The sequence below is a fragment of the Phacochoerus africanus genome, chromosome 6 (genome assembly GCF_016906955.1).
Source record: "Phacochoerus africanus isolate WHEZ1 chromosome 6, ROS_Pafr_v1, whole genome shotgun sequence".
Classification (NCBI taxonomy): Eukaryota; Metazoa; Chordata; class Mammalia; order Artiodactyla; family Suidae; genus Phacochoerus; species Phacochoerus africanus.
Genome location: NC_062549.1, coordinates 97,449,347 through 97,474,771, shown reverse-complemented (window position 1 = coordinate 97,474,771; position 25,425 = coordinate 97,449,347). Strand labels below are relative to the sequence as shown.

The window sequence follows — 25,425 nt, the reverse complement described above, 5'->3', positions numbered from 1 at the left end:
CTTTTCAGAGTCAGGAGGCTATGACAAAAAACAAACAAAGCACATTTCCTAGCTTGGGTCCTTCAGGGAGGAGATAACCAAGATTGGCCTTCCTTCTGTCCCCCACCCCCACTCCTCTGGCATCATCTACTCTATTCTTTATCTTAAAATATTCTATCTTAACTTCAGGGATGATTTACTTTTGTACTAGATAATGTGGTGAGATCAGATGCAGCACAGATAGCTATAGGAAGAGATACTTCTCCCCACCCTGCAGAAAATAGGAACACCTATGTGTTCAGAGGAAGCTTTATTGCTAAAGGAGAGTGGAAGAAACCCTCAAATGTAAGTATTAAAATGCACAAATGAAGCCAAGAGAGTGGGACTAATCCTTTCAGCATCATTTGAGAATGGTTTCCTTCCACCTTGGCCCAGTCTAGCTCCTTTGTATAGGAAAGTATAACTTTTAAGTTTGGAAAGCTTCCAAAGGAGAGAGAAGTAACACCAAGAAAATCAACCTCTCTGTGTCCAGGCCAAGAAGCATGTTTTTTGTTTGTTTGTTTGTTTGTTTTTTGTTTTACCATGAAAACATGGTGCTGTAAAGTGAATGGCAAAAGAGTCTCAAGCCCTCAGTTATTGCCCATTATTTAAATGACTTTATATTTTCATTTTAATATAGGTCTGACTCCAGTGTCTTATTAAATAGTATTCATGCCTATGTAATACAGTTTCTATTTTTTTTAAAAAAGAAAATGATCAACGAAGTTCCCGAAGCAAGGAATGCATTTGGGTGGCTGGAGCTCCATGTCTAGTAGCATTAATAGGGGCCAACCTAGACTTAGAGTGTGTTTCTTCAGAAATCCTTATACAATTTCACACGTAAGCAAAGCAGCAGCCGAGTTCCAAAGTGTGCTCAAGCAGATAGTCCATGAGACTTACCTTGTTCACGAGTGAGAGCAAGTGGAATGTGGGGCAGCGGGCTGTGCGCTGACAGGAGGCACTGAAACCTTTTATTGGGTCTCTAATTGCACACTTAGGAAGGAGACACCCTCTGGGTCTGATGCCCTGATTCATCACCGCCAAACCCAGTCTCCTCTCCTTCTCTGCTCTCTGCTTGTCTTATTTTATTTCCTTCTTTAGGCAGCTTCAGTTAAGTATTGGTTTCAGATTCATTCAAAGATGGGGAAGCGGTGTCTTGTTTCATTTGCTGACTTTTGCAGTTTATAGTTTTCAGGAATCTTTGGGGTGGTGTTGACTTTCTTTTTAATCTAAGGACACAATTACATTTCTGTTTGACAAATCATAGGGCTGGCAGGAACTTAGAAGTCATCTGATTCCTCTCTCTGCCCACAGGATGGACTGTATTTGACCCAACCTGGACAGATGGGTATCAATCATGTGTTTAAAAATAGAGGCGCCATTTAGCCATGTGACAGAAGTGGAGATAACAGTTGATTGGAGTGTTTTAATGCTCTGTTCTTCTTACCCAAAGGCAAAATTAGAAAAAAAAAAAAAGATCTCTGGCTGAGTGTGCAGAACTTTGCTTACCTAAGCTGTGCTATTTTTGAAATGTGATTTGTATCTACTCTTTAAAGGCACTTTTGTAATTCAAGGAGCTTAGAAATGAGCTTTGGGAGTTCCCGTCTTGGCTCCGTGGTTGATGAATCCGACTAGGAACCATGAGGTTGCAGGTTCGATCCCTGGCCTTGCTCAGTGGGTTAAGGATCCGGCATTGCTCTGAGCTGTGGTGTAGGTCACAGACACGGCTCAGATCCCGAGTTGCTGTGGCTGTGGTGTAGGCTGGCGGCTACAGCTGTGATTCGACCCCTAGCCTGGGAACCTCCATGTGCCGCGAGTGAGACCCTAAAAAAAAAAAAAAAAAAAAAAGACAGAAAGACAAAAAAAAAAAAGAAAAAAGAAATGAGCATTGATCCATACCATGCTCTTTCTGTAAAGGGGAGAGGGAGACATTAAGCTGAGGAGAAGTAGGAAAGAGCCTTAGATGGTAAGCTGGCAAAGGATTTTAGAAATAGATCCATGTAAACCAATGTAAAAGACAAAGATCAAGATAGTGGAGGGGTGGGAATGGGGATAATGACATGAGAAGACTGAGATTAAGGCAAGTATTGATATTGAGCAAAACTTTGTTCTGAACTTCCTGATAAACAAGGCTAGTATAAGGGAGCTGAATGATGGGGTGAAAAATCCGTGTTGATGTTTTCTGCCTATAAACAATATTTCTCAGCATTCCCCTAAAAGGAGAAGACTTCTACTGAGAATTGGGATTGGCATGGGAAGGTCATCTTCATTCTGTTTTTAAAATGTTTTTTTAGGTCTGTACCCGAAGTATATGGAGATTCCCAGGCTAGGGGTCAAATTGGAGCTATAGCTGCCAGCCTACACCACAGCCACAGCAGTGCAAGATCTGAGCCACGTCTTCAACCTATACCATAGCTCATGCCAACGCCAGATTCCTGATCTACTGAGTAAGGCCCCCACATCCTCATGGATACTAGTCAGATTTGTTTCCGTTGCACCACGACTGGAATTCCTGGTCATCTTAATTCTGATCAGTCAACATGCCCTGAGTACCAACTATTTCTCAGACACTATGCCATGGACTGGAGTGTTTTGTTTTTTTTTTTGAGGTGGGGAGCACATCTGTGGAATTATGGAGGTTCCCAAACTAGGCTTCGAATCAGAGCTATAGCTTCTGGCCTACACCACAGCCACAGCAACACCAGATCCAAGCCATGTCTTTGACCTACACTGCATCTCATGGCAATGGCGGATCCTTAACCCACTGAGTGAGGCCAGGGATTGAACCTGTGTCCTCATGGATACTAGTCAAATTTGTTTCTGCTGAGCCATGATGGGAACTCTGACACTGGAGTGTTTTAAGTAGAGTAAGTTATATATCTCCCTGACCAGGGTTCAGGAGCCAGTCTCATGAGAAACGGTTCAAGGAAACTAATTATGTTCAAGTCTGGATTGAAAAGGTTTAGGGGAGGAAGAATTGCTGTTTTCAAATATTTGAAGGGTTTTTATGGGAATGAGGAATGGAGTAGGGGAGGATAAAAGGAACTAATATTCATTGAATACTAATGACATGTCAGGAGCTTACATGCCTGTCTTACATAATCCTCATCTTCCTTTTAGGTAGTTATTATCCTCTTTTAACAGATAAGGAAGTTAAAGCTGTTAGTTATCAGTAACTTGTGTATGGTCATGAGCCTAGTAAATGGCAGATGGCAAAGCCTGAATCAGAATTGAAACTCTTCTAGACTAAAAGTCTTTGAGCCTATACTGTCTCCATTATCTTGAGTTCCTTATTTTACGTTATGCTAGTGAATAGAACTAGAGTCAATGGTTGAAACTTTCTACCAAGCAGACTTTAGTTCTTAAGAACTTCTTAAGGAGTAGAGTTGTCTTGCCGGAGGCCAGCTCCGGCAGCCAGGGAGTATACATCCCAATCAGAGATGCACAGCATAGGCGAATGTACATACGGAGACAGCCTCTTTGTCCCTTCTTTCAGGGCGCTGGACTGCTCAAATTTTATTGGCATAAGTGGTTGATTATATAGACAGTTTTTTACTACAGATTACATCATAGTGTTAAAAGTACATTGGTTAACTCTTAGGCTTTGTTTTTTGATCACATGGTACAGTAGCAATACATCACATGTTTTTAAAATCTTCAACTTAACTAAATTTAATGAGTACAATTCAAGGACAAACAGGTGTAGCATATCATGTGGGAAAGAGGAGACCCAGCACAAACCATCTCATGGCCGGCCATTCCCACAACCTGAAGAGGCCACAAACATAACAATTTTTGTCTTCAGACTAGTGTCTATCTTCAAAGTGTCCTTGGCAGGGAAACAGTACGAGAAAATACATATCAGCTTAGCTAGCTACTGTTAAAAGTTTCTAAAGTCAAGGACAAAACTCACAGCTGGGTTTCTTTTGATCAAGAATAATATATGCCTAACTTCTATAAACCTCATTAAAATCCTAACTCTAAAGTTTACTGTGACTAGTTAGTAGATAAACACTATATATTAATTAAGTTGGATATGAATAGGGAAAAGTCCTTCAGGATGAAATTTTTATTATATTATTGTTATAACTTTGTTAAATCACAAATCACCACAGGAAAATAAGAATGGAAAATAAGAATAGTAAGCAAATAATCAGGAAAGACTGAGGAAAACTGAATAACAAATAAAACAACAGGAAAGACTAGGTTACCTGAGAAGCAATCCATGTTCTCCAGTGCAAACATGGAAATTGTTTTCCCAGGAAAGCCCCAATTTTTCCCCATCAACATCAAAATGAGAGCTGTGTAACCTGAGGCCTGCCCTTGGCTTGTACCGTGTAGGCAGGCCTTTTTCCTGACCAGAATCCCACCTTCGGCAGGTACCGTTCAGGTGAGCTCCCTTCCTTGGTTAGGAACTTGCCTTCAGGTTTTTCTGCCATCAGGCAAGGTCTTTTTTTTGAGTCCTTGCATTTTCTTGGCTCCCCGCATTGTCTGACAATGGTATAGACTGCCTCTGAAGTAATGAGATTCCTGTCACTAGAACTATTTAAATAGAGGCAGAATAATGATCTATTGGTTAGCTTATAGGAGGTGAGGCTGGAGTGGCTTACCGTGAAGGACACAGAACTCTTCCAACTCTAAATGAGTATGGTTTTAGGTTATTGTTTCTATTTAGAAAGTCAAGGTTGGATCTTGCATTGTCTCTGAACAATGTAAGGGCTGGCTCTCTAATCCTTTTACAGGCATACCTATTTTTGCTGTGTTTACTCAAGACTGTTAATAATACTCTAGGTGGATAGTGACTCCAAGAATGGCAGAAGAGCTTTGCTGGGTAGAGTATTCTTAGTTATAGGTTTTTTTCCTTTTCAACATTTTAACTATGTCATGCCACTCCTTTCTGGCCTGCAGTTTCTGCTGAAAAATCAGCTGATAGCCTTATGGGAATTCTCTTATATGGATCTTGTTACTTTTCCCTTGCTGCCTTTTTCTTTTTTTTTTTTTTGTCTTTTTGCCTTTTCTAGGGCTGCTTTCACAGCATATGGAGGTTCCCAGGCTAGGGGTCGAATCGGAGCTGTAGCTGCCGGCCTACGCCAGAGCCACAGCAACTTGGGATCCGAACCGCATCTGCAACCTACACCACAGCTCACGGCAATGCCGGATCCTTAACCCACTGAGCAAGGCCAGGGATCGAACCCGCAACCTCATGGTTCCTAGTCAGATTCGTTAACTACTGCGCCACAATGGAAACTCTGCTGCCTTTACTATTCTCTTTATCTTTAGTTTTTCTCATTTTAATAACAGTGTGTTTTGGCATGGTTCTCTCTGGGTTGATCCTATATGGGACTCTCTGTTGCCTCCTGAACCTGAATGTCTATTTCCTTTCTAAGGTTAGGAGTGTTTTCAGCTATTATCTCTTCAAAGAATTTGCCCCCCTTTTCCCTTTTTCTTCCTTCTAGGATACCTATATGTGAATGTTAGTATGCTTGATATTGTCCCTGAGGTCCCTTAAAGTGTTCTCATTTCTTTTTATTCTTTTTTCTGTTCAGCTTCAGTAATTTCCAGTACTTTGCCTTCCAGTTCATAGATCCTATTCCTCTGTTATCATTTAATCTACTGTCAATTCCTTCTAGTGTACTTTTTAAAAATTTCAGTTATTGGATTCATCTCTGTTTGGTTCTTCTTTATATTTTCTATTTTCTAACTCTGTTAAAAACTTCTGACTTCTCACTGTGTTTATCCAGTCTTCTATCAAGCTCTTCGAACATCTTTATGATCATTACCCTGAAATATTTATCTCCACTTAATTCTTGAAGTTTTATCTTATTTCTTCATTGGTAACATATTCTTTTGTTGCTTCACTTTGCCTAGTTTGCTGGGTTTTTTTTTTTCTTTTTACTGTGGCACCTGCAGCATATGGAAGTTCCAGGGCTAGAGGTTGAATCAGAGCTGCAACTGCAGGTCTCTGCCACAGCCACTGGATCCAAGCTGCATCTGTGACCTGCACAGCAGCTTGTGGCAACACCAGATCCTTAACCCACTGATGGATACTATGTCAGGTTCTTAACCCACTGAGCCACAACAGGAACTCCCCTAATTTGCTGTTTTTAACTTCTGTGTATTTGGTAGGTCAGTTACATTTTCTGATGTTGGAGAAGTGGCCTTTTGTGGGAGTCATCCTATGAATCCCAGCATCGAATTCCCCACTGGTTACCAGAGCTATATGCCCCTATGTGGTCTGTACAGGTCCTTTTGTTGTGGCAAGCTGCCTACTGTGGGTGGTCTTGTAGGTGTGGGTGGCCTGTAGTCTGGTTGGTTACCAGGCCCTGCTTTGTGAGGAGGCTGCCAGAAGATTGTTGGAGGGGTCGTGTCATGAGGCAACTGGCTATGGAGCCCCCTGGTTGGTAGAGCCAGATTCTGGAGTGGGTGGTTGTGGGGCCAGGGTTCCCAGATCTAGTGTCAGTCTGCCGGTAAGTGGGGCTGGTTCCTGAGTGGCTGGTGTGAGGTTGGGGTGTTCCAAAGCTAGTGCTGGCTTATTAGTGAGTGAGGCTAGAGGGGCCCCAGTACTGGTGCCCACAAGCTGTGAATGGGGCTGGGCCCCAGAAAGAGATCATATGTTAGGGATATTAGAAAAGATTTAGTTAAGAGGTGGGAATAAACCTGGGTTTTTTAAACAGAGTAGAAATTATCTAGGTAGATGGAAAGAAAAGAGACATTCCAAATGGATAAAATTATGCTAATAAGTCTTTGAAGTAAAGGCAGTAATAGGATTCCTAGTAACAACAGATAGACTAGTCTGGTTCTAACACATGTTTGGCTGCAGGAGCCAGAGTATAAAAGGTGGATTGTCTCTAGAATGTGGAGAGCCTTAAATTCCAAACTGAAGACCTTTGACTTTATCTTGCAGAAAATGCCAATTTTTTAAAAAAAGGGGAGTGATGACAAATAGAAATAAGACTTTAAAAGGTTTTTGTAGAAGTTCCCTGGTGGTGTAGCAGGTTAAGGACCCATCATTGTCACTGCTGTGGCTCAGTGTTTCTGCTGTGGTACGGGTTCGATCCCTGGCCGGGGAAATTCCTCATGCTGTGGGTGCAGCTCCAAAAAATGTTTTTGTAATTTGAGTGCTTGCAACAAATGTCTTGAGGGTTTAAAAAGTGATAGCCTACTCAGAAATCTGCCTTTTGAGTTAGTTCCAGATTATTGCATGTGACTGTCAGCTCTTCCCTAACAAGGGAAACGTGTGCTTATTACCTGTTACATAGATCATAATCTGCAACAGCTTATAGTCCCAGTACATTTGCTGAACAAATTCATAATTACCAAGACTGAATGAAAATACTAGCAATGTGTAATTAGTGCAGAATATGGAACAGAGATGGGTTCGTATTTAACTAATGGTCACTGACTTTTAGTTTGAGTGGAACCAAGTTCCAGGACCTTGTTTTTTCAGAAAAGAATGGGATTAAGTAGATTCATATGTGACTTTCATAAATCAGGTGGGCAATAATTTTTGGTAGTACTAGGGTCACATAAAATTAGGTTGGTTTAGAGTCTTCTCCCTCATTGAATAAATCTGGGATGATAAGAACGTGTTCTGGAGAAATCCAGGAGACAAATGAGAGAAGTTCAGGTTTGACTGGTTAGAAAGAAAGATCATTGAAGCTGGAACTAGGTCTGATGATCACCTTCCTGGCTGATTCTCTTCCTTGATTTCTGTTAGCTAAAGGTAGAAGTTTGGGGTGAGGGATTATTTGAGTTACTTTGAGATTTTCAGCTCAACAAGCCAAATGTAAGTAAGTTTTTTAGTCCTGGAAGTAAACTTGATGATAGTTATTCTAGTCTCATAGTTTGAAATATGAAACAGTGGAGGCCCAGAAAGCTTTAAGTGGCTTGCAAGAGGACACAAAGATAGTAAAGTGAAGAAACAAGCCAGAATGACTACTTCACCACTGTATTCTTATTGCTTTGGATGCCTGGCATATTGGAGATACTCAATAAATATTTGATAAATAAATGAATTAACCACAGGTTTTTGATTCCTTGGAGCAATCATTCCACTGCACCATAGAAACTATGGGAGAGTCAATTAAAAAACAAATGTCTTTGAGCAACCAGGACCTGCTTGTGCCTGTACAATGTAAAAGGATAAAAATCATCACAATGCAGATAGATTTCCACAGAAATACAACCTCACCTTCCGTGGTATATTAGTTTTCTAGGGCTGTTATAAAAAAGTGCCAAAGACTGGGTGAATTAACCAATAGAAGTTTCCTTTCTCAAAGATATGAAGGCTAGAAGTCAAAAGTCAAGGTATTGGTAGGGTTGATTTCTTCTGAGAGCCATGAGGGAAGGGTATGTTCCAGGCCTCCATTCTTGACTTATAGATGGCCATCTTCTTCTCTTCTTTTCACATCATCTTCCCTCTATCCTGTCTATGTCCATATTTCTTCTTGTAAGGACACCATTCATATTAATTAGGTCCCATCTAATGACTTCATTTTAATTTGATTACCCATTTAAGTACTGTATCTCTAAAAATGGTTATATTCTAAGACATTGAGGGTTAGGACTTCAACATATGAACCTTTAGTGGGGCCATAATTCATAACACACTGATACCAGCTTTTCCATCACTGGGCATATTAAACCCTCAACCCCATTCCACAGCAGCAGCTAAGGTGATGTTAATAGAGCTCCCAGTTTATAATCAAGCAGCCAATTGCCCAACAGCTTCAAGATTCTGCCCACGAACGTACATTATCAAGGAGGAACAGGAGAGTTGGCCTGCCAGCATGTTCTACTGCCAGCATGCTAAAAGAAGAGTCAAAGGGCATGGGATGGCTGACTTTAAAAAAAAAGCAAAAAAACTCCATGTTATTATAACTATGATGAAAAAATACTTTCTTCTTTGTAAATTGGCTCACTCTTTATCTTGTAAAGTGCTACAAGAAGAATCAAAGGTTTTATTTTTATCTTAACTAGTATTGTTGAATTGTAGCTTAAATGCTGAGTGTATATTTCAGGAGTATCCTGGGGCTGGCATTTATTAGGAGGCTCTGGTATGAGTGCCCATTGAGAGGATCCTGGGGAAAGCCAGTGACACTTTCCAGGGTTTCTTCGAAGATTCTTAGTAAATAAAAGCATATACTTACCTTAAGAGAAAAGTACATTTGCAGTCAGAAATCATTTGAAAGAGACGAGGTACCAAGGTAATATCAGGAGTTTCCCAGGTTTTGTTTTTGGTGGGCATCTACTATTTGTGTTAAAGGAAGAGAGAGAGGGAAAGAGAGAGAGAACACATGTATGTGCACACGAGGCTTGTGTTCCTTGAAGAAAATGCCATCTTACTCTATCAGAATGATACTCAGAAGGTGTACGCTTAGCTTTCTTGTCTCTATCATAGACCAAAATGTTGCATATTTGTAACTTAGGAAATCTTCTCAACCATGACTCTCACAATCAGAAATGATGCTACTCTGGATCAGGATCTTGTTGCCAAGGTGTGAATGCTAAATATAGATTCTAGAAGGTAGCACAGAGGTGTTTGGATCATTAGATGATAATTGATTATTATTATAAGAATAGCCTGATTATTATTAAGCTTCTAAATCACCTCATGGATTATGTTGCTTATATTGGCAGGTCATCTAAATTTCTATAATGCTGAGCTGAATTTCAGGTCATTTTCTCTTATTGGATCATTAGACCTCAGAGGCTAAGAAGCTGCTGTATTCTCAAAACGAACTATTAAACACCAGGAGCACCATAATTTCTCATGAGCAGTGAGTAACTGCAAGAAAGGGCAAAGAAAGCTGTAGGGTGAAGGCTAAAAACACTTGGAAAGAGAATCCTAACTTGGGGATGGAAATAGAATAGGGTTTGCCCCAACAGGGAAAATGGTTGGAGAAAATAGTTGCTTCCTCCCCTCTTTTTCATATTTAGATATAGATAATAGTAACCAAAGACCCTTAAGTGACTAGAAACTTCTGAGAGTTCCCAGACCATTAGATCCTAAGTTATGATTTGATGCAGTTAAAACAGACAAAAATAATTGTTTGCCAAACATTTATTATTAATTTTTTAAACAGTCCAGTTAGTTCAACCAGTATGTCTCAAAGGTAGTATCAGTAGGCTTCAAAGGATTGTGGGCTGATGGGTCTTGCCAAAGGGCCTCTATGAACTTGTCTATCCACAAAATTTCCTCTTTCCCTTCCCCAAAAGCTCTGTAATCTCTTGTTGGCCTTAGAGCAACACAGATATTTATAGGATCCTGAGTGACCCCTCTTAGCTAAAATTAACAAAAGCAGTAATATTCTCAAGCTCATCAAAGACTGGGGGAAAGGAACTGAGCACTACAGACTACAGCAGACACTTTTTTTTTTTTTTTTTTAAATTTGAGCTCTGGAGTTGTTTGAGAAACACCTTGCTTTTGCTTCATGAGATTTTAAATGTTTATGGTGTTAAGTGTAAAATAAATCTAATTCAAAGTCTTCAAGCTAAACCTTATTTTTAACAGATATTTCTTCCAGTTATGGACTGATTTCACAGGGAATTTTTCTGGAGAAACCAGTCCACCTGCACTATTTAAGGGTTGTAAAAATTCAGTCTTCTCACAGAATCTGTGCTAATTATGCTACAAAAAGTGAGAGGCTACTTGGAGGTAACTATTTAAGATAATTTAGGCCCCAAAAGAAATACCAACTTAAACATTAAAAATATCTGAACTCTCCAAGAAGATGCATCAAAAAAATTTTAAAAATAGACTCAATTCTTTTAACTCTCAAAGCAACACAATATTTTTGTTATTTTGACAGCAATAAATGAACATGTTCCCCAAACAAAACTCCTTAAATTAAATGGCTTACATATTTTTGAAAATGCACACCACATCCACACCAAAGAGCAAAAACATCCTGCTGTAAAGAACTACTTAAGGAAGACTAAAAGGCAGAAGTACAAAGCACATGACTGTAGTTTAAGATTTTGGAAAAAAGAGATTGTCTAACATCAGAGAGTTTCCCCACAACCAGAAACATTTGAGTCATCTGATACTTAGTGTTTCTAATTTTCCTTTGCTCAAAGCTTTGGTAGGTGTCGGGATTAGGCAGCATCTCTTAAGGGCGGTATTGAGATCTCTGCTCTTGGATGTACTCGTAGAGCGGGCTGGAGCGCACCGGAGCACTGGCAAACTGACCCTTGCCAGGTTCCAGAACCTGTCGACGCCCCTTGTCTTCCTCCCAGACCTGGTCGCGGCTCTGCTGCAGGTCGCGGTCTTGACGACGCCTGTGCTCCTCTCGCTGCAGGAGTCTCTGCTCTTCTTGACGCAATTCTTTTTCCTGACGACGCCTCTTCTCCCCAGCAAACTGCTCCTCTGCGCCATACTGCTGATCTCGCTCCAGCCGGCGCTTCAGTTCTTCCCGTTCCTCACGCTGCAGCAGCTTTTCTTGTTGGCTAAACTTCCTGTCCTGCTCCTGGACGCGGCGCTTTTCTTCCTCTCCTTCCTGCTGGAGGCTCTGCTCTTCCTCTAGGAACTTCCTGTCTCTCTGCCTTTGACCTCTCTGTTCCTCTTCTTGCTCTGCGCGCCTCAGTTGTTCCTCCCAGGAGAAGGCACTCTGTTCCTGGTGACGCACCGGTTCTTCCCTTTCCTGACGGAGCTGTTCCTCTTCGCGGAACCTTCTGTCGCGCTCCTGGCGGCCAAGCCGCTGTTCTTCCCTTTCCTGACGGAGCTGTTCCTCATCCTGGAACTTTCTGTCGCGCTCCTGGCGGCGCAGCTGCTCTTCATCCCTTACTTGGCGGAGCTGTTCCTCTTGGCGGAGCCTTCTGTCGCGCTCCTGGCGGCCAAGCCGCTGTTCTTCCCTTTCCTGACGGAGCTGTTCCTCTTCGCGGAACCTTCTGTCGCGCTCCTGGCGGCGCAGCTGCTCTTCATCCCTTACTTGGCGGAGCTGTTCCTCTTCGCGGAGCCTTCTGTCGCGCTCCTGACGGCCAAGCCGCTGTTCTTCATCCCTTTCCTGACGGAGCTGTTCCTCATCCTGGAACTTTCTGTCGCGCTCCTGGCGGCCAAGCCGCTGTTCTTCCCTTTCCTGACGGAGCTGTTCCTCTTCGCGGAACCTTCTGTCGCGCTCCTGGCGGCCAAGCCGCTGTTCTTCCCTTTCCTGACGGAGCTGTTCCTCTTCGCGGAGCCTTCTGTCGCGCTCCTGGCGGCCAAGCCGCTGTTCTTCATCCCTTTCCTGACGGAGCTGTTCCTCTTCGCGGAACTTTCTGTCCCGCTCCTGGCGGCGCAGCTGCTCTTCATCCCTTACTTGGCGGAGCTGTTCCTCTTCGCGGAGCCTTCTGTCGCGCTCCTGACGGCCAAGCCGCTGTTCTTCATCCCTTTCCTGACGGAGCTGTTCCTCTTCGCGGAACTTTCTGTCGCGCTCCTGGCGGCCAAGACGCTGTTCTTCATCCCTTTCCTGACGGAGCTGTTCCTCTTCGCGGAACTTTCTGTCGCGCTCCTGGCGGCGCAGCTGCTCTTCATCCCTTACTTGGCGGAGCTGTTCCTCTTCGCGGAGCCTTCTGTCGCGCTCCTGGCGGCGCAGCTGCGCTTCATCCCTTACTTGGCGGAGCTGTTCCTCTTCGCGGAGCCTTCTGTCGCGCTCCTGGCGGCCAAGCCGCTGTTCTTCATCCCTTTCCTGACGGAGCTGTTCCTCTTCGCGGAACCTTCTGTCGCGCTCCTGGCGGCGCAGCTGCTCTTCATCCCTTACTTGGCGGAGCTGTTCCTCTTCGCGGAGCCTTCTGTCGCGCTCCTGGCGGCCAAGCCGCTGTTCTTCATCCATTTCCTGACGGAGCTGTTCCTCTTCGCGGAACCTTCTGTCGCGCTCCTGGCGGCGCAGCTGCTCTTCATCCCTTTCCTGACGGAGCTGTTCGTCTTCGCGGAACTTTCTGTCGCGCTCCTGGCGGCCAAGCCGCTGTTCTTCCCTTTCCTGACGGAGCTGTTCCTCTTCGCGGAACCTTCTGTCAGGCTCCTGGCGGCGCAGCTGCTCTTCATCCCTTACTTGGCGGAGCTGTTCCTCATCCTGGAACTTTCTGTCGCGCTCCTGGCGGCACAGCTGCTCTTCATCCCTTACTTGGCGGAGCTGTTCCTCTTCGCGGAGCCTTCTGTCGCGCTCCTGGAGGCCAAGCCGCTGTTCTTCCCTTTCCTGACGGAGCTGTTCGTCTTCGCGGAACTTTCTGTCGCGCTCCTGGCGGCCAAGCCGCTGTTCTTCATCCCTTTCCTGACGGAGCTGTTCCTCTTCGCGGAGCCTTCTGTCGCGCTCCTGGCGGCCAAGCCGCTGTTCTTCCCTTTCCTGACGGAGCTGTTCCTCTTCGCGGAACTTTCTGTCGCGCTCCTGGCGGCCAAGCCGCTGTTCTTCATCCCTTTCCTGACGGAGCTGTTCCTCTTCGCGGAGCCTTCTGTCGCGCTCCTGGCGGCCAAGCCGCTGTTCTTCCCTTTCCTGACGGAGCTGTTCCTCTTCGCGGAACTTTCTGTCGCGCTCCTGGCGGCCAAGCCGCTGTTCTTCCCTTTCCTGACGGAGCTGTTCCTCTTCGCGGAACCTTCTGTCAGGCTCCTGGCGGCGCAGCTGCTCTTCATCCCTTACTTGGCGGAGCTGTTCCTCATCCTGGAACTTTCTGTCGCGCTCCTGGCGGCACAGCTGCTCTTCATCCCTTACTTGGCGGAGCTGTTCCTCTTCGCGGAGCCTTCTGTCGCGCTCCTGGAGGCCAAGCCGCTGTTCTTCCCTTTCCTGACGGAGCTGTTCGTCTTCGCGGAACTTTCTGTCGCGCTCCTGGCGGCCAAGCCGCTGTTCTTCATCCCTTTCCTGACGGAGCTGTTCCTCTTCGCGGAGCCTTCTGTCGCGCTCCTGGCGGCCAAGCCGCTGTTCTTCATCCCTTTCCTGACGGAGCTGTTCCTCTTCGCGGAGCCTTCTGTCGCGCTCCTGGCGGCCAAGCCGCTGTTCTTCCCTTTCCTGACGGAGCTGTTCGTCTTCGCGGAACTTTCTGTCGCGCTCCTGGCGGCCAAGCCGCTGTTCTTCATCCCTTTCCTGACGGAACTGTTCCTCTTCGCGGAACTTTCTGTCGCGCTCCTGACGGCCAAGCCGCTGTTCTTCATCCCTTTCCTGACGGAGCTGTTCCTCTTCGCGGAACTTTCTGTCGCGCTCCTGGCGGCGCAGCTGCTCTTCATCCCTTACTTGGCGGAGCTGTTCCTCTTCGCGGAGCCTTCTGTCGCGCTCCTGGCGGCCAAGCCGCTGTTCTTCATCCCTTTCCTGACGGAGCTGTTCCTCTTCGCGGAGCCTTCTGTCGCGCTCCTGGCGGCCAAGCCGCTGTTCTTCCCTTTCCTGACGGAGCTGTTCCTCTTCGCGGAACTTTCTGTCGCGCTCCTGGCGGCCAAGCCGCTGTTCTTCCCTTTCCTGACGGAGCTGTTCCTCTTCGCGGAACCTTCTGTCAGGCTCCTGGCGGCGCAGCTGCTCTTCATCCCTTACTTGGCGGAGCTGTTCCTCATCCTGGAACTTTCTGTCGCGCTCCTGGCGGCACAGCTGCTCTTCATCCCTTACTTGGCGGAGCTGTTCCTCTTCGCGGAGCCTTCTGTCGCGCTCCTGGAGGCCAAGCCGCTGTTCTTCCCTTTCCTGACGGAGCTGTTCGTCTTCGCGGAACTTTCTGTCGCGCTCCTGGCGGCCAAGCCGCTGTTCTTCATCCCTTTCCTGACGGAGCTGTTCCTCTTCGCGGAACTTTCTGTCGCGCTCCTGGCGGCGCAGCTGCTCTTCATCCCTTACTTGGCGGAGCTGTTCCTCTTCGCGGAGCCTTCTGTCGCGCTCCTGGCGGCCAAGCCGCTGTTCTTCATCCCTTTCCTGACGGAGCTGTTCCTCTTCGCGGAGCCTTCTGTCGCGCTCCTGGCGGCCAAGCCGCTGTTCTTCCCTTTCCTGACGGAGCTGTTCGTCTTCGCGGAACTTTCTGTCGCGCTCCTGGCGGCCAAGCCGCTGTTCTTCATCCCTTTCCTGACGGAACTGTTCCTCTTCGCGGAACTTTCTGTCGCGCTCCTGACGGCCAAGCCGCTGTTCTTCATCCCTTTCCTGACGGAGCTGTTCCTCTTCGCGGAACTTTCTGTCGCGCTCCTGGCGGCGCAGCTGCTCTTCATCCCTTACTTGGCGGAGCTGTTCCTCTTCGCGGAGCCTTCTGTCGCGCTCCTGGCGGCCAAGCCGCTGTTCTTCATCCCTTTCCTGACGGAGCTGTTCCTCTTCGCGGAACCTTCTGTCAGGCTCCTGGCGCCGCTCTGCCCTCAGTTGCCTGTTTCTCTGCTCCCGCAAAGGTGGCTGCTTTGCCGATAGCTTCTGGTGGCGCCTCTTGCTCTCTTCCTCCGCCTGCCACTGCCATTTGAAGTCGCGGCGCTGCTCTTCCTCCTCCTGCAGGAGCTCCCGCTCCTTCTGGCTCAGCCGCTGCTCGGGATCCTGGCGCCACCTCCTCTCTTCCTCTTGTTCCTGGTAGTGCCTCTGTTGCTCTTGCCTGCGGGGCCTGGAGTAGACTTTGCTCTGACGGGCGTCGGCTGCGCTTTCTAGCTGCCACTGCCATCTCAGGGTGCGGCTCTCGCTCCGCTCATCGGCCTCTTCCTGCTCCGGCGTTTCCTGCTGCTCGCGCCTCAGCTCCTGCTTCTGCCTCTCCTGCAGCCGCTCCACGCACCTCTCCTGCTGCTCGCATCGCAGCCCCTCCCCGCTCCTCTCCTGGTCCTCGCGCCGCAGCTCCCTCAGTTCTTGAAGCTCACGCCGCTCCTGCTGCTCTCGCCTTTCCTGCTCTGAACGCAGCTCCTCGCGCCCGCTCCTCTGCCGCTGCAGCTGCTGCTCTTCCTCCAAGCGCTCTCTCTTCAGCCCTTGGCTCCCCCGCTTTTGCAACTGCTCTTCTTCCTGACTATCTCGCTGCTCTCGTCTTTGCCACTGTTGCTGGTCCTCCTGTTGGCGCTGTAGCTCCCGCTGCTCTTGCCTCTCTTGCCTTTGCTCTTGGTCAAGAAACTTCTCGGGCTCCCGACTCTTGCGCCTATGCTGCCGCTCTTCCTCCTCACCACGCTCTTCTCGTTCTCGTCTTTGCAGCCTCTGTTCACGTCTCTCTTGGTTCTCTTTCTGCTCCTCTTCCTCAGCGAACTCCTCCTCCAGTTCCTGCCTCTTCAGCCTACGTTCTTCTTCCAACTGTCTGTCCCGGGGCTCGAATCTCCTTTGCTCTTCCCTCCTGCGATCCTGTAACCGGATACCCTTTCCCTCACACTTGGCTCCGTTTTCTTTTAGCCCAGAGGCCTGGCTGAGAGCGTAATAACAAGCTTGAGCCACCTTGAAAACGAATAGGAGGAACTCATTGAAATCGACAAACCCGTTACAGTCGCGATCCAGAAGTTCCAGGATCAGATCTACTGATTCAGGGTCGTGTGGTCTCTATGAAAAAGAACGAAAACAAAACTTTTATAATTTGCTATTTACAGGTAGTAAACTTCACACACACACATGTTTATGATATACTGGTACTCAAAAGGCGTTAAGAGCTATTAGAAAAATTCGTCGTGTGTATGGAATCTTGTCCTTAGGTAAAATGTGAACGTATAATTTTAAGGAACACTTTGGTTGGAAAGTTTTGCATCTTGTAATTTAATGCTGAGAAAAAGAACACAAGTTATTCCTAGATGGATGGATAAGAATGAACTCATCCTCTGAGAGAGAAATTCAGTGGAAATTTATGAAGATTTGCAGCAGCAATTTCTGTCTGAAATAGCCAGTACCCCCGATTTTATTTTTATCCCACTTTTGAAAACAGAACAAAACATTTGTGGAAACACCATTTTACTAGAGAAGAGGATGATTTTAATTATTGAAATTTAGAAGTAAATTTAAGTGCCTTAGTTTGATTTGATATCTTTGGTGATAACTTCCCTTGAACAGTTCATTTACATTGACATTGCCATCAAGTACATGAAATGTTAACAACTTCTTTAGTACTCAGACTGCAATGCCAATTAAGTACCTTCAGACTCTGAAATGCATGGAAGATGTGGTATAGAGGTATCATGGCATAAAATGAATATGAAGTCACCATTTCTTGCTCTGGTCTCTCTTGAGAAGAAATTTCATAGCTTTATTTCTTAATTAAAGTTTACAGTTGATTTACAGGTAACTTTAAATCAATAGAGAAATTTCCTTTTCTTGTTATTTCTTACCTGAAGGACATCTCCAAATTCCCTCTCAAGGAGGTTCTTCAGGTCTTTCTTGCTTAGTGCTGCCCCATCACAATCATGTGAGGCATATTGATTGAAAGTTTTTGTGATATCAAAGATGCTTCTCAGAAGTGGAGACATTTTTTTTTTCTTCCTTTAAGCTCAAGTAAACCTGGAACAATAAAATAGGGTCCAGAATTAAAACTCTGTTTCTGATCTTGGGGAGGCTTTATCCACACTGTTTCAGACAGATCCCTAAATAATTTGACTTTACAAAAGTGATTATTTTCAACCTAGCTTTCAAAGCATTTTATCTTTGGTCGCTAGAAGTCCCATGCGCTATCCATTGTGCCACAGAGTCACCTCAAAGCATTTTATCTTTGAATATAGTACTTAGAAAAGGGAAGGGAGATCCTGAAAAATTTTAAGCCAGGGAATTACCTTCAGATTATCCTGTAATCAGCTTCTGATTGCCTACCCAATCTGGATTATCCATATCCTTTCCTTCTCTCTCTTCCTGCTCCCTATAATTTTTCACATCAGACAATGAAGAGTGCAGAAATTTAAATTTGACATGTTGCTACCCCTAAGAAGTTTCCTCTAAAGTTCAACAAAAAGAGGATAGGTGAAAGCCAAAAGGTGAGGGAAGACTTGAGCTTATCTTTGAGTGGATAGAAGCCAAGTATACCTACTTTTGGCAGCAAAACATTTGGTAGTAATTGGAACAATAAAAAAGGAATGTGGATTATTTCCTAGCATTATAGTCCTTTAGAGATCCAAGAGTATAGTTTATAAGTCACTGGCTCTTAAGCACTATTTCTTCCTAGTCAAAGGTGGCATTTTAATATTCAGATATGCCAAGGCACAGCAGAAACAAATCCGATGAATCCAGGGATTCGATCCCTGGCCTCACTCAGTGGGTTAAGGATCCAGCGTTGCCTTGAGCTGTGGTGTAGGTTGCAGACACAGCTAGGATCTGGCATTGCTGTGACTGTGGTGTAGGCTGGCAGCTGCCTGGGAACCTCCACATGATGTGCGTGCGGCCCTAAAAACCAAAAAAAAAAAAAAAAAAAAAACCCAAAAATTTCAGATGTGCCAGTGGAGAAAACTGCATGTTATTGGCCTTGACTCAGATATGTTACACATATTGAATTATTGCAAGTTTCTGATAGGTACTTCCTGACTGGCTAGAGTCAGTGGGTCAAACTGAACCTAGAAAACTTTGAATAATTTTGGTCTTTTGGTTAACTTCTGTTAAATCCAAATAAACCATTTGCATCTTGGCATTATAAAAAGTAGGACCTAGCCAACAAAAGAGCAATGTTAAAAGGATACATGGGGAGTTTTTTGCTGGCTGGGTGACTACAGTGGTCATCTAGCTGGTTTCTTTAATTATTTCTCAACTCCAATTGAATTGAGTACTTAATCAGGTGCCATCACTACATGAAGATGGCCCATATTGGGTAGAACCAATATAAAAAGGGAACCGAAGGTCGGCAAGCTTTTGAGGGGCAATTTTGAGGAAGATGAGCCCCAACAGTCATAGATGACCATCCTCCAATCCCTGATGTGCAAACAAACTTGTAGGGTTAAGTTCTCCAACTGTAAGAGGATGGCATGGAGTTAGCGGAGTTAGATATAGTTAGCACATAGACCCTTCTTGCTCCCCACAACATCTACAACATCTGGAAAATGAAGGACATGATCCCACTGAAAAACATCTGGAAAATGAAGGACATGATCCATCTGGAAAATGAAGGACTTACCCACTTCACCAGAGGAAGAAGTTGAGCTCTCGCTGACACTGCTGGCAAGTGTACTGAACAGCTGGGAGCTGAGCCTTTTATAGAGGTTTTAATTGTGCCCTGAAGAACAACTTGGGAAGGAGACACCCACTCTGTGGGATGGCCTGATTCATTCCTTACCAAGCCCAGCTCCACCTCTGAATCCACGAATGGCTTGTTTATCTCACTATTTGCTCACGCAGCTATTTGGCACGAGGTTCAGAGAACTTTCGGCTTGACAGTTAGGTTACTGGCTCCACCTAACATGAAAGGATAGAATATTTGGCAGAATCTCTAATTTTCTTAAATTGCTAAAATTAAATAAAACAATAAAACAGGGAAATTGATGCTTAGAATCTTAGTTAATTATGATTTTATTACAAAGTGGTAATGTTTAAGCCATTTGCTTTATAAGAGATATAAATTCTTGGAGTTCCTGTCATGGCGCAGCGGAAATGAATCCTACTAGGAACCATGAGGTTGCGGGTTCAATCCCTGGCCTCGTTCAGTGGGTTAAGGATCTGGTGTTGCTATGAGCTGTGGTGTAGGTTACAGACTCGGCTTGGATCCTGCGTTGCTGTGGCTGTGGTGTAGCTCTGGTTAGACCTCCATATGCCGTGAGTGGGCCCTAGAACACACACACACACACACACAAAGATATAAATTCTAGGTTGAGATTAAACAGAAACTTGACATAAACTGATGAGAACTAATGAATTTCTTTCTAGATGTGACAGTCCATGGGGAGCTGCTTATATCCCAGCCTGAAGTCATTCTGGGACAACAAGAGAGTGTCAGGAATTGGTTTAGTTTATTGCATCTATATTCTTGGGTTGTGTGATGATTTTCCTACAGATTGGGGATTGTTTCCTTAATAGGTAATTTTGGAGGGTACTTTAAAAATACATTTTCATTAAATTGTTCACAAGAGAACTTGAAATCTGTGAAATTTCATTCTTAGTGGTATCACACCTATTTGAAGTTTGCTCATTTCTTTTCTCATTAGCATATTGATGCCCCTGGAGAAAAAGAGCTGGTGTAATGCATTATTGTAGATATAATCATCCTGCTCAGCCTTAGCTACTAATGATTATGACACCTAAACACATGAGTCTGCTTCTCGTGGAAACACATTAAGGCAGTCGGTCATACTAGCACATTATATTTGTCCAGGCTTTCTCAACCCTGGCAGTCATTTGCAAATCTCAGTACTGCTTTATTGTAAGGAACTGGATTTTATCCCTAGTTGTCAGTGACTCCCACCCTTACCTTTCAGACAGTATGAAACTTTGGTTTGTAATAGTTTTATGGAGACAATTAAATGATTTATTGGCATTCAGCATTTCTGTCTCCGCCTTTGTCCAATAGAGGCCCGTACTGGTTTTCTGAACTTTGAGGAGACTCTGTAGGGTCCTTCAATGACATGTGAATATTTGGAACCTAATTCTGTTTTTTTTTTTCTTTCTTTTCTTTTTTTTTTTTTTTTGTCTTTTTAGGGCCACACCCACGGCATATGGAGGTTCCCAGGCTAGGGGTCTAATCGAAGCTACAGCTGCCAGCTTGTACCACAGCCATAGCAATGCAGAATCTGAGCTATGTCTGTGACCTACACCACAGCTCACAGCAATGCCAGATCTGTAACCCACTGAGCGAGGCCAGGGATCAAACGCATCCTCAAGGATTCTGGTCGGTTGGAACCTAAATCTTGATGGCTATTCTTTTGTGTGCAGATTGGTCCAAATGGTGGTGAACTTGAATTCTACCTATCCCTTCACTGGATGCTATCCAGAGGTGGGGCGAAGAGGAAAGCACAATTGATAGGTAATCGTAAGCCTGGCTCCCCTCTGCATCCTTAAGGACTTCAGCACTGATATCTCTGATCTAGGGTTTCTCTAAGAACTGTCACCATTTCTGGACTTGGTGATGTCCAGACATCACTCCTTAGTGAAGAATGAAGATTTCTATTTTTTTCCCTTCTATTTAGGGTTTTATACAGTTCTCTTAATCTCTGAATTCTAGGATAGAACCATCATGAGCACTCTATACTGCAGCCACAAATTGTCATAAAACTTCTATTTCTCACAGAGGGTACTAGCCCTTTTTATGGGTGTCCTTCAAGGAATTCCCTGGACAAACCCTGCCTTATCCCTGATTCTTCTATTTTTTCCCCCTTTTTATGGCTGCATCTTGGGCATTTGGAAGTTCCCAGGCTAGGGGTTGAATTGGAGCTGCAGCTGCTGTCCTATACCACAGCCGCAGCAATGCTGGATTTGAGTCGTATCTTCGACCTGTGCTACAGCTTGTGGCAATGCTGGATCTTTAACCCACTGAGCAAAGCCAGGGTTCGAACTCACATCCTTATGGACACTGTAGTGGGTTCATAACCTGCTGAGCCACCACTTAACTCCTGTATGATTCTGTTTTTATCCACCTGTGTGTGATCTGTTGGGGGACTTCAACCCATGTGATGGGTTGCCTTTTCATGATTTAATTACCTTTCTATAGTCAATACACTCCAAAAAAAAAAAAAAAAAAAGGACTAGGACATTTATTGGGTTCTATGAGAAAAAAAGGAAACTACTAATCATTTTAAAATCATGGTTGGAGTTCCCGTCGTGGCTCAGTGGTTAACGAATCTGACTAGGAACCATGAGGTTGCGGGTTCGATCCCTGGCCTTGCTCAGTGGTTAACAATCCGGCGTTGCCGTGAGCTGTGGTGTAGGTTGCAGACGTGGCTCAGATCTTGCGTTGCTGTGGCTCTGGTGTAGGCCAGTGACTACAGCTCCAATTAGACCCCTAGCCTGGGAACCTCCATATGCCGAGGGAGCGGCTCAAGAAAAGACAAAAAAAAAAAAAAAAAACCAAAAAATCATGGTTGATCAAGCAGAAGCAAATATAGAAACAAAGTCAAAAGGAAGACACTTCTGAACAACCTTGAGAAATGGCTGAAATTGCATACACAGTAACAGAAAAAAATTCTTCCCCACTCTGAAGGAAGCTATATCTTGAATTCAGTGATGGTTCTCTTACCCACTCTTGTCTAAAGTCAGTACAAGAGGAGTTCCTGTTGTGGCTCAGCGGAAAGGAATCCGACTAGTATCCATGAAGATGCAGGTTCAATCCCTGGCCTTGCTCAGTCTGTTAAGGATCCGGCGTTGCCATGAGCTGTGGTGTAGGTCGAGGATGTGTCTTGGATCTGGCATTGCTGTGGTTGTGGTATAGGCCAGTGGCTACAGCTCTGATTTGACCCCTAGTGTGGGAACTTCCATATGCCTCAGATTCAGCCCTAACAAAACAAAACATAAGGTCAGTACATGAGAGAAAATATTTAAAAACCTGAACAAACCTAAGAGAGAATTAACTTCTCTTCCTTGCTGCTTTTGGTCCGTCATCAGAAAGATTGTAAGCTGATTCAAATGCTAAGTTCTAAAATTAAGTTTGATATTCTCATAATGAAGTGGTTCTCAATGATATACACTGTTCTTTTATTTAACAGTATCATTATTTTCAATTATCATTTTAAAAAGGAGCTCCTGACATAATGCTAATGCTTGGACAGGGAAATGATTTCCATTGCTTTGGTTGGTAAATGCCAGAGAATATAGAAAATTATCAAATCCTGACTTATTAGTTCATTCTACTTTTTTTTTCTTTTTTCATTCTACTTTTTTAAAAGACCATCTGGGAATCCTGGAAATGTGGCCATGTCCTCTCATTGTGGTTCATCAAAAAAGAATGGCATGTTTATCATCTGAAGATTTTTATAGACAAAAATTCTCATTAACCTTCTTTTGTAAGACTGGAGATGGAAGCACTGAGAGGTCAGAGAATATCACTGGCTCGCCCAAGCATGATCCAAGTGCTCCTGGCTCCATTCTGCCAAAGTGGTTTTTTTTTTAATCAAAATTTAATGACAGTGGGTCTGGAGCATAGCTACAGTGTTGGCTTTGACATTTAGGCCCTTTATTACAGAGGAATTGAAAAGGGATTATAAAATTTATATCACTCAGATGCTTTATAATTATTACATCAATCATGAAGCCCCATCCGGGCAGAAATATTTGGGTGTGGAGCTCTGCTGGATTAACAGAGAACTAAGGAAGTATTAGGTTTTCCTGGTCTTTATCTCACTCAAAGCCTTATTTCCCATTTTCTCCCGTCAGAATCCAGAAAAACTGGTTAACAGATTTGACATTCTGTGGCATTCTAGTAGGACCAGGCTCTGTCTTGGCTTTATTGGAAAACCACCAAAATGAAAATTTGGGTAAAGCAGAGGAGACAACCAGTGTCATCCTCAGCCTCATGGGCTTCTCCAGAGCTCAATATGAGTCATGATGTGAACTCAGAAAAAGTCCAAATAGGATGATTTTAGATGGCTTTGAGAAAGTAAGATTCTTTGGTAAACTCTAAACATCTCTTCAGTGAAGGCTTTTTCTTTAAATTTATGTGTTAAAGCTTTTCTTATTATTTCTTCTTATTCATTGATCCACCCCCTGGTGTGTGGCCTCTGCTAGTCCAAAACTTAACATGTTTTCTTTGAGGCGCCACCCAAGTTCCATCTCCTCCCAAAACTTTCCTTGACCTTTCATATAATGATCTTACAATTAAAACTTTTTTTCCACAGCATGCATAGTCAGCATCATACAACCTAGCACTAGTTAATGTGTCATTTCCACATTTTTCTCTAATTTAATGTGTGCCTGTTTTGTCTTCTCAATTAGATTTTAAGTTCCTTAAAGGCAATGGGTATCTTTTATTTCTCCTAAGTGTTTAGTAAAGTCCTTGCTGATATGAAATAATTTTATTACAGTACAGCAGTTTAAATGGCCACCAGGTCAGAATGAGATGAGTGGCTTGATCTGGGAGTTCTGTGGGTTTAGGTGATGGCTTGGGGCCGAGGGCCCACACCGTCATGGGAGTCAGCCCTTCTGGGGCCTCTTTCTAGTTTCACCACTTACAGGACAGATGACCAAGAGGCCTTACTCCACCCCTTTCTGCCTTCCCCCATCCATCACTTCACCCTCTGTTAAGTGAGGAGCTGATATGAATCCCTTCCTCAGAGGGGAGCTGTGATAATTACAACTTGTAAAGCATTTTGTGATTGTTAGATATAAAAGGGCTAATTATTATGATCATTAATAATTCTTAATTTTTATCTTCTTCAAGGTAAATTATGCTTACTTTAATTATACCCCCACCCTCTGGTAATTATAGCTCTGAGAGTCAGCAGATGCTTTCATCTTACATCATGCCATACGGGGTGACTGGGCACAGGTGCCAGGGAGAGCACTTCTACCTTCTGCCCACTTCTGCTGTCACCCAGAGGGGCAGAGGACTCCCGGCTTTCTTTGTCATCATATTGGTCGTAGATTTCTAGTGATGTGTTTTCTCTGTTATGTAATTGTATCTTTGTCTTAACCAGCAGCACCTCAGTTTCACAGATCTTTGGGATTTGCTGTAAGGCACACTAAACTGGGAAAACAAATTTAATTTTTGTAATATGATGAATATGCTCTGAGTGAGGGAAGCAGCCATTTCGGATGGGACTGAAGAGACTCTCTGGTGTCTATTATAAAAGGCTTCACAGCTGTCTTATGAAAGAAGGGCCCTAGTTCCTCAAGGGTAGAGGTGCTATGTGACACGCTGAGGTCTTCTTGGACTTAGATCTGTTTCTAGTAGAATGTGAAGTCACTCTTTAGGAGGAGATTAGATTTATATCTAGAGGACTTAAAACATTATTTTGAGAGAGAGAGAGGTTTTGTTTCTGACAGCAAGGCATAACATAAAGGGGAGTGGGAGCGGAGGCTTCACCCTCTGTAGATGCTTTGGGTTGGGGGAGTAAAGGTCATGGCCTCCCAAATGTGGAAAAGAGCGCTGCCAGCACAAGGAGCTAAGTGCCAGTCTGGCTTGGAATGTTTTCTCCAGGTCCAGATGTTCAGTATTCAGCTGTGGCATGAGCAAGTTAGTGATTCCTATGTCTGACGCAAGAATGGAGATGGAATAGGGGTGAGCGGTCGGTGTGGGTAATGTTCAGAATTTTTAGTGGCTTTCCTTCTGACCCTTCCCCTTCAGAGGGACTCATGTCCTCTGGAGTCCACCTTCCTCTCCATCATCCTTCTTTCAGTTGCCTTCCTTTCCTCATTTCCTCTTCTCTTCTCCTTAAAAAAAGTTCCTGTTTCCATCCCTTCTTCAAAACCACTTGAAACTTCACTGGAGAAATAGGATAGTGTTGAAGGGACTTTGAGTCAAGGTCCTTGTCCCTTTGCTTTATGTGAGGATCTGAGTGAGTTCATAGCGTTAGTGGAGAAGCAGAAGGTAGGCTGTGTGTGCGTTTCTCCATTCTTCCCACAGTTGTCTTTTTAGGTCCACAGCCATTTACTGAGTCTCCTGGTCTATGTTAAGCATGGTGCAAGGCACCGACTTCTTCTC

The 25,425-nt window shown here is 44.5% G+C and overlaps 1 protein-coding gene across 1 annotated transcript; it reads right to left on the bottom strand.

Annotated features, from left to right (window-relative positions):
* Positions 1–11,042: 11,042 nt before the first annotated feature.
* TCHH (trichohyalin) lies at positions 11,043–17,378 on the bottom strand. The gene is made up of 8 exons (XM_047783064.1): positions 17,216–17,378; positions 15,226–16,439; positions 13,778–15,051; positions 12,836–13,699; positions 12,395–12,754; positions 12,074–12,313; positions 11,860–11,965; positions 11,043–11,298 (listed from the first exon to the last, which is right to left on the bottom strand). The coding sequence occupies exons 1-8, from the start codon at positions 17,351–17,353 to the stop codon at positions 11,130–11,132; spliced, it is 4,365 nt and encodes a 1,454-aa protein (XP_047639020.1). The 5' UTR covers positions 17,354–17,378; the 3' UTR covers positions 11,043–11,129.
* Positions 17,379–25,425: the final 8,047 nt, after the last annotated feature.

Bases quoted from the DNA above. Each gene is read 5' to 3' on its own strand.
- TCHH (XM_047783064.1), bottom strand. From the start codon at position 17,353: ATGTCTCCACTTCTGAGAAGCATCTTTGATATCACAAAAACTTTCAAT. The intron at 16,440-17,215 runs GTAAGAAATAAC...TCTTTTTCATAG, and splicing joins AATTTGGAGATGTCCTTCAG to AGACCACACGACCCTGAATC. The intron at 12,755-12,835 runs GTCAGGAAATGG...AGCTCCGCCAAG, and splicing joins CCGCGAAGAGGAACAGCTCC to TAAGGGATGAAGAGCAGCTG.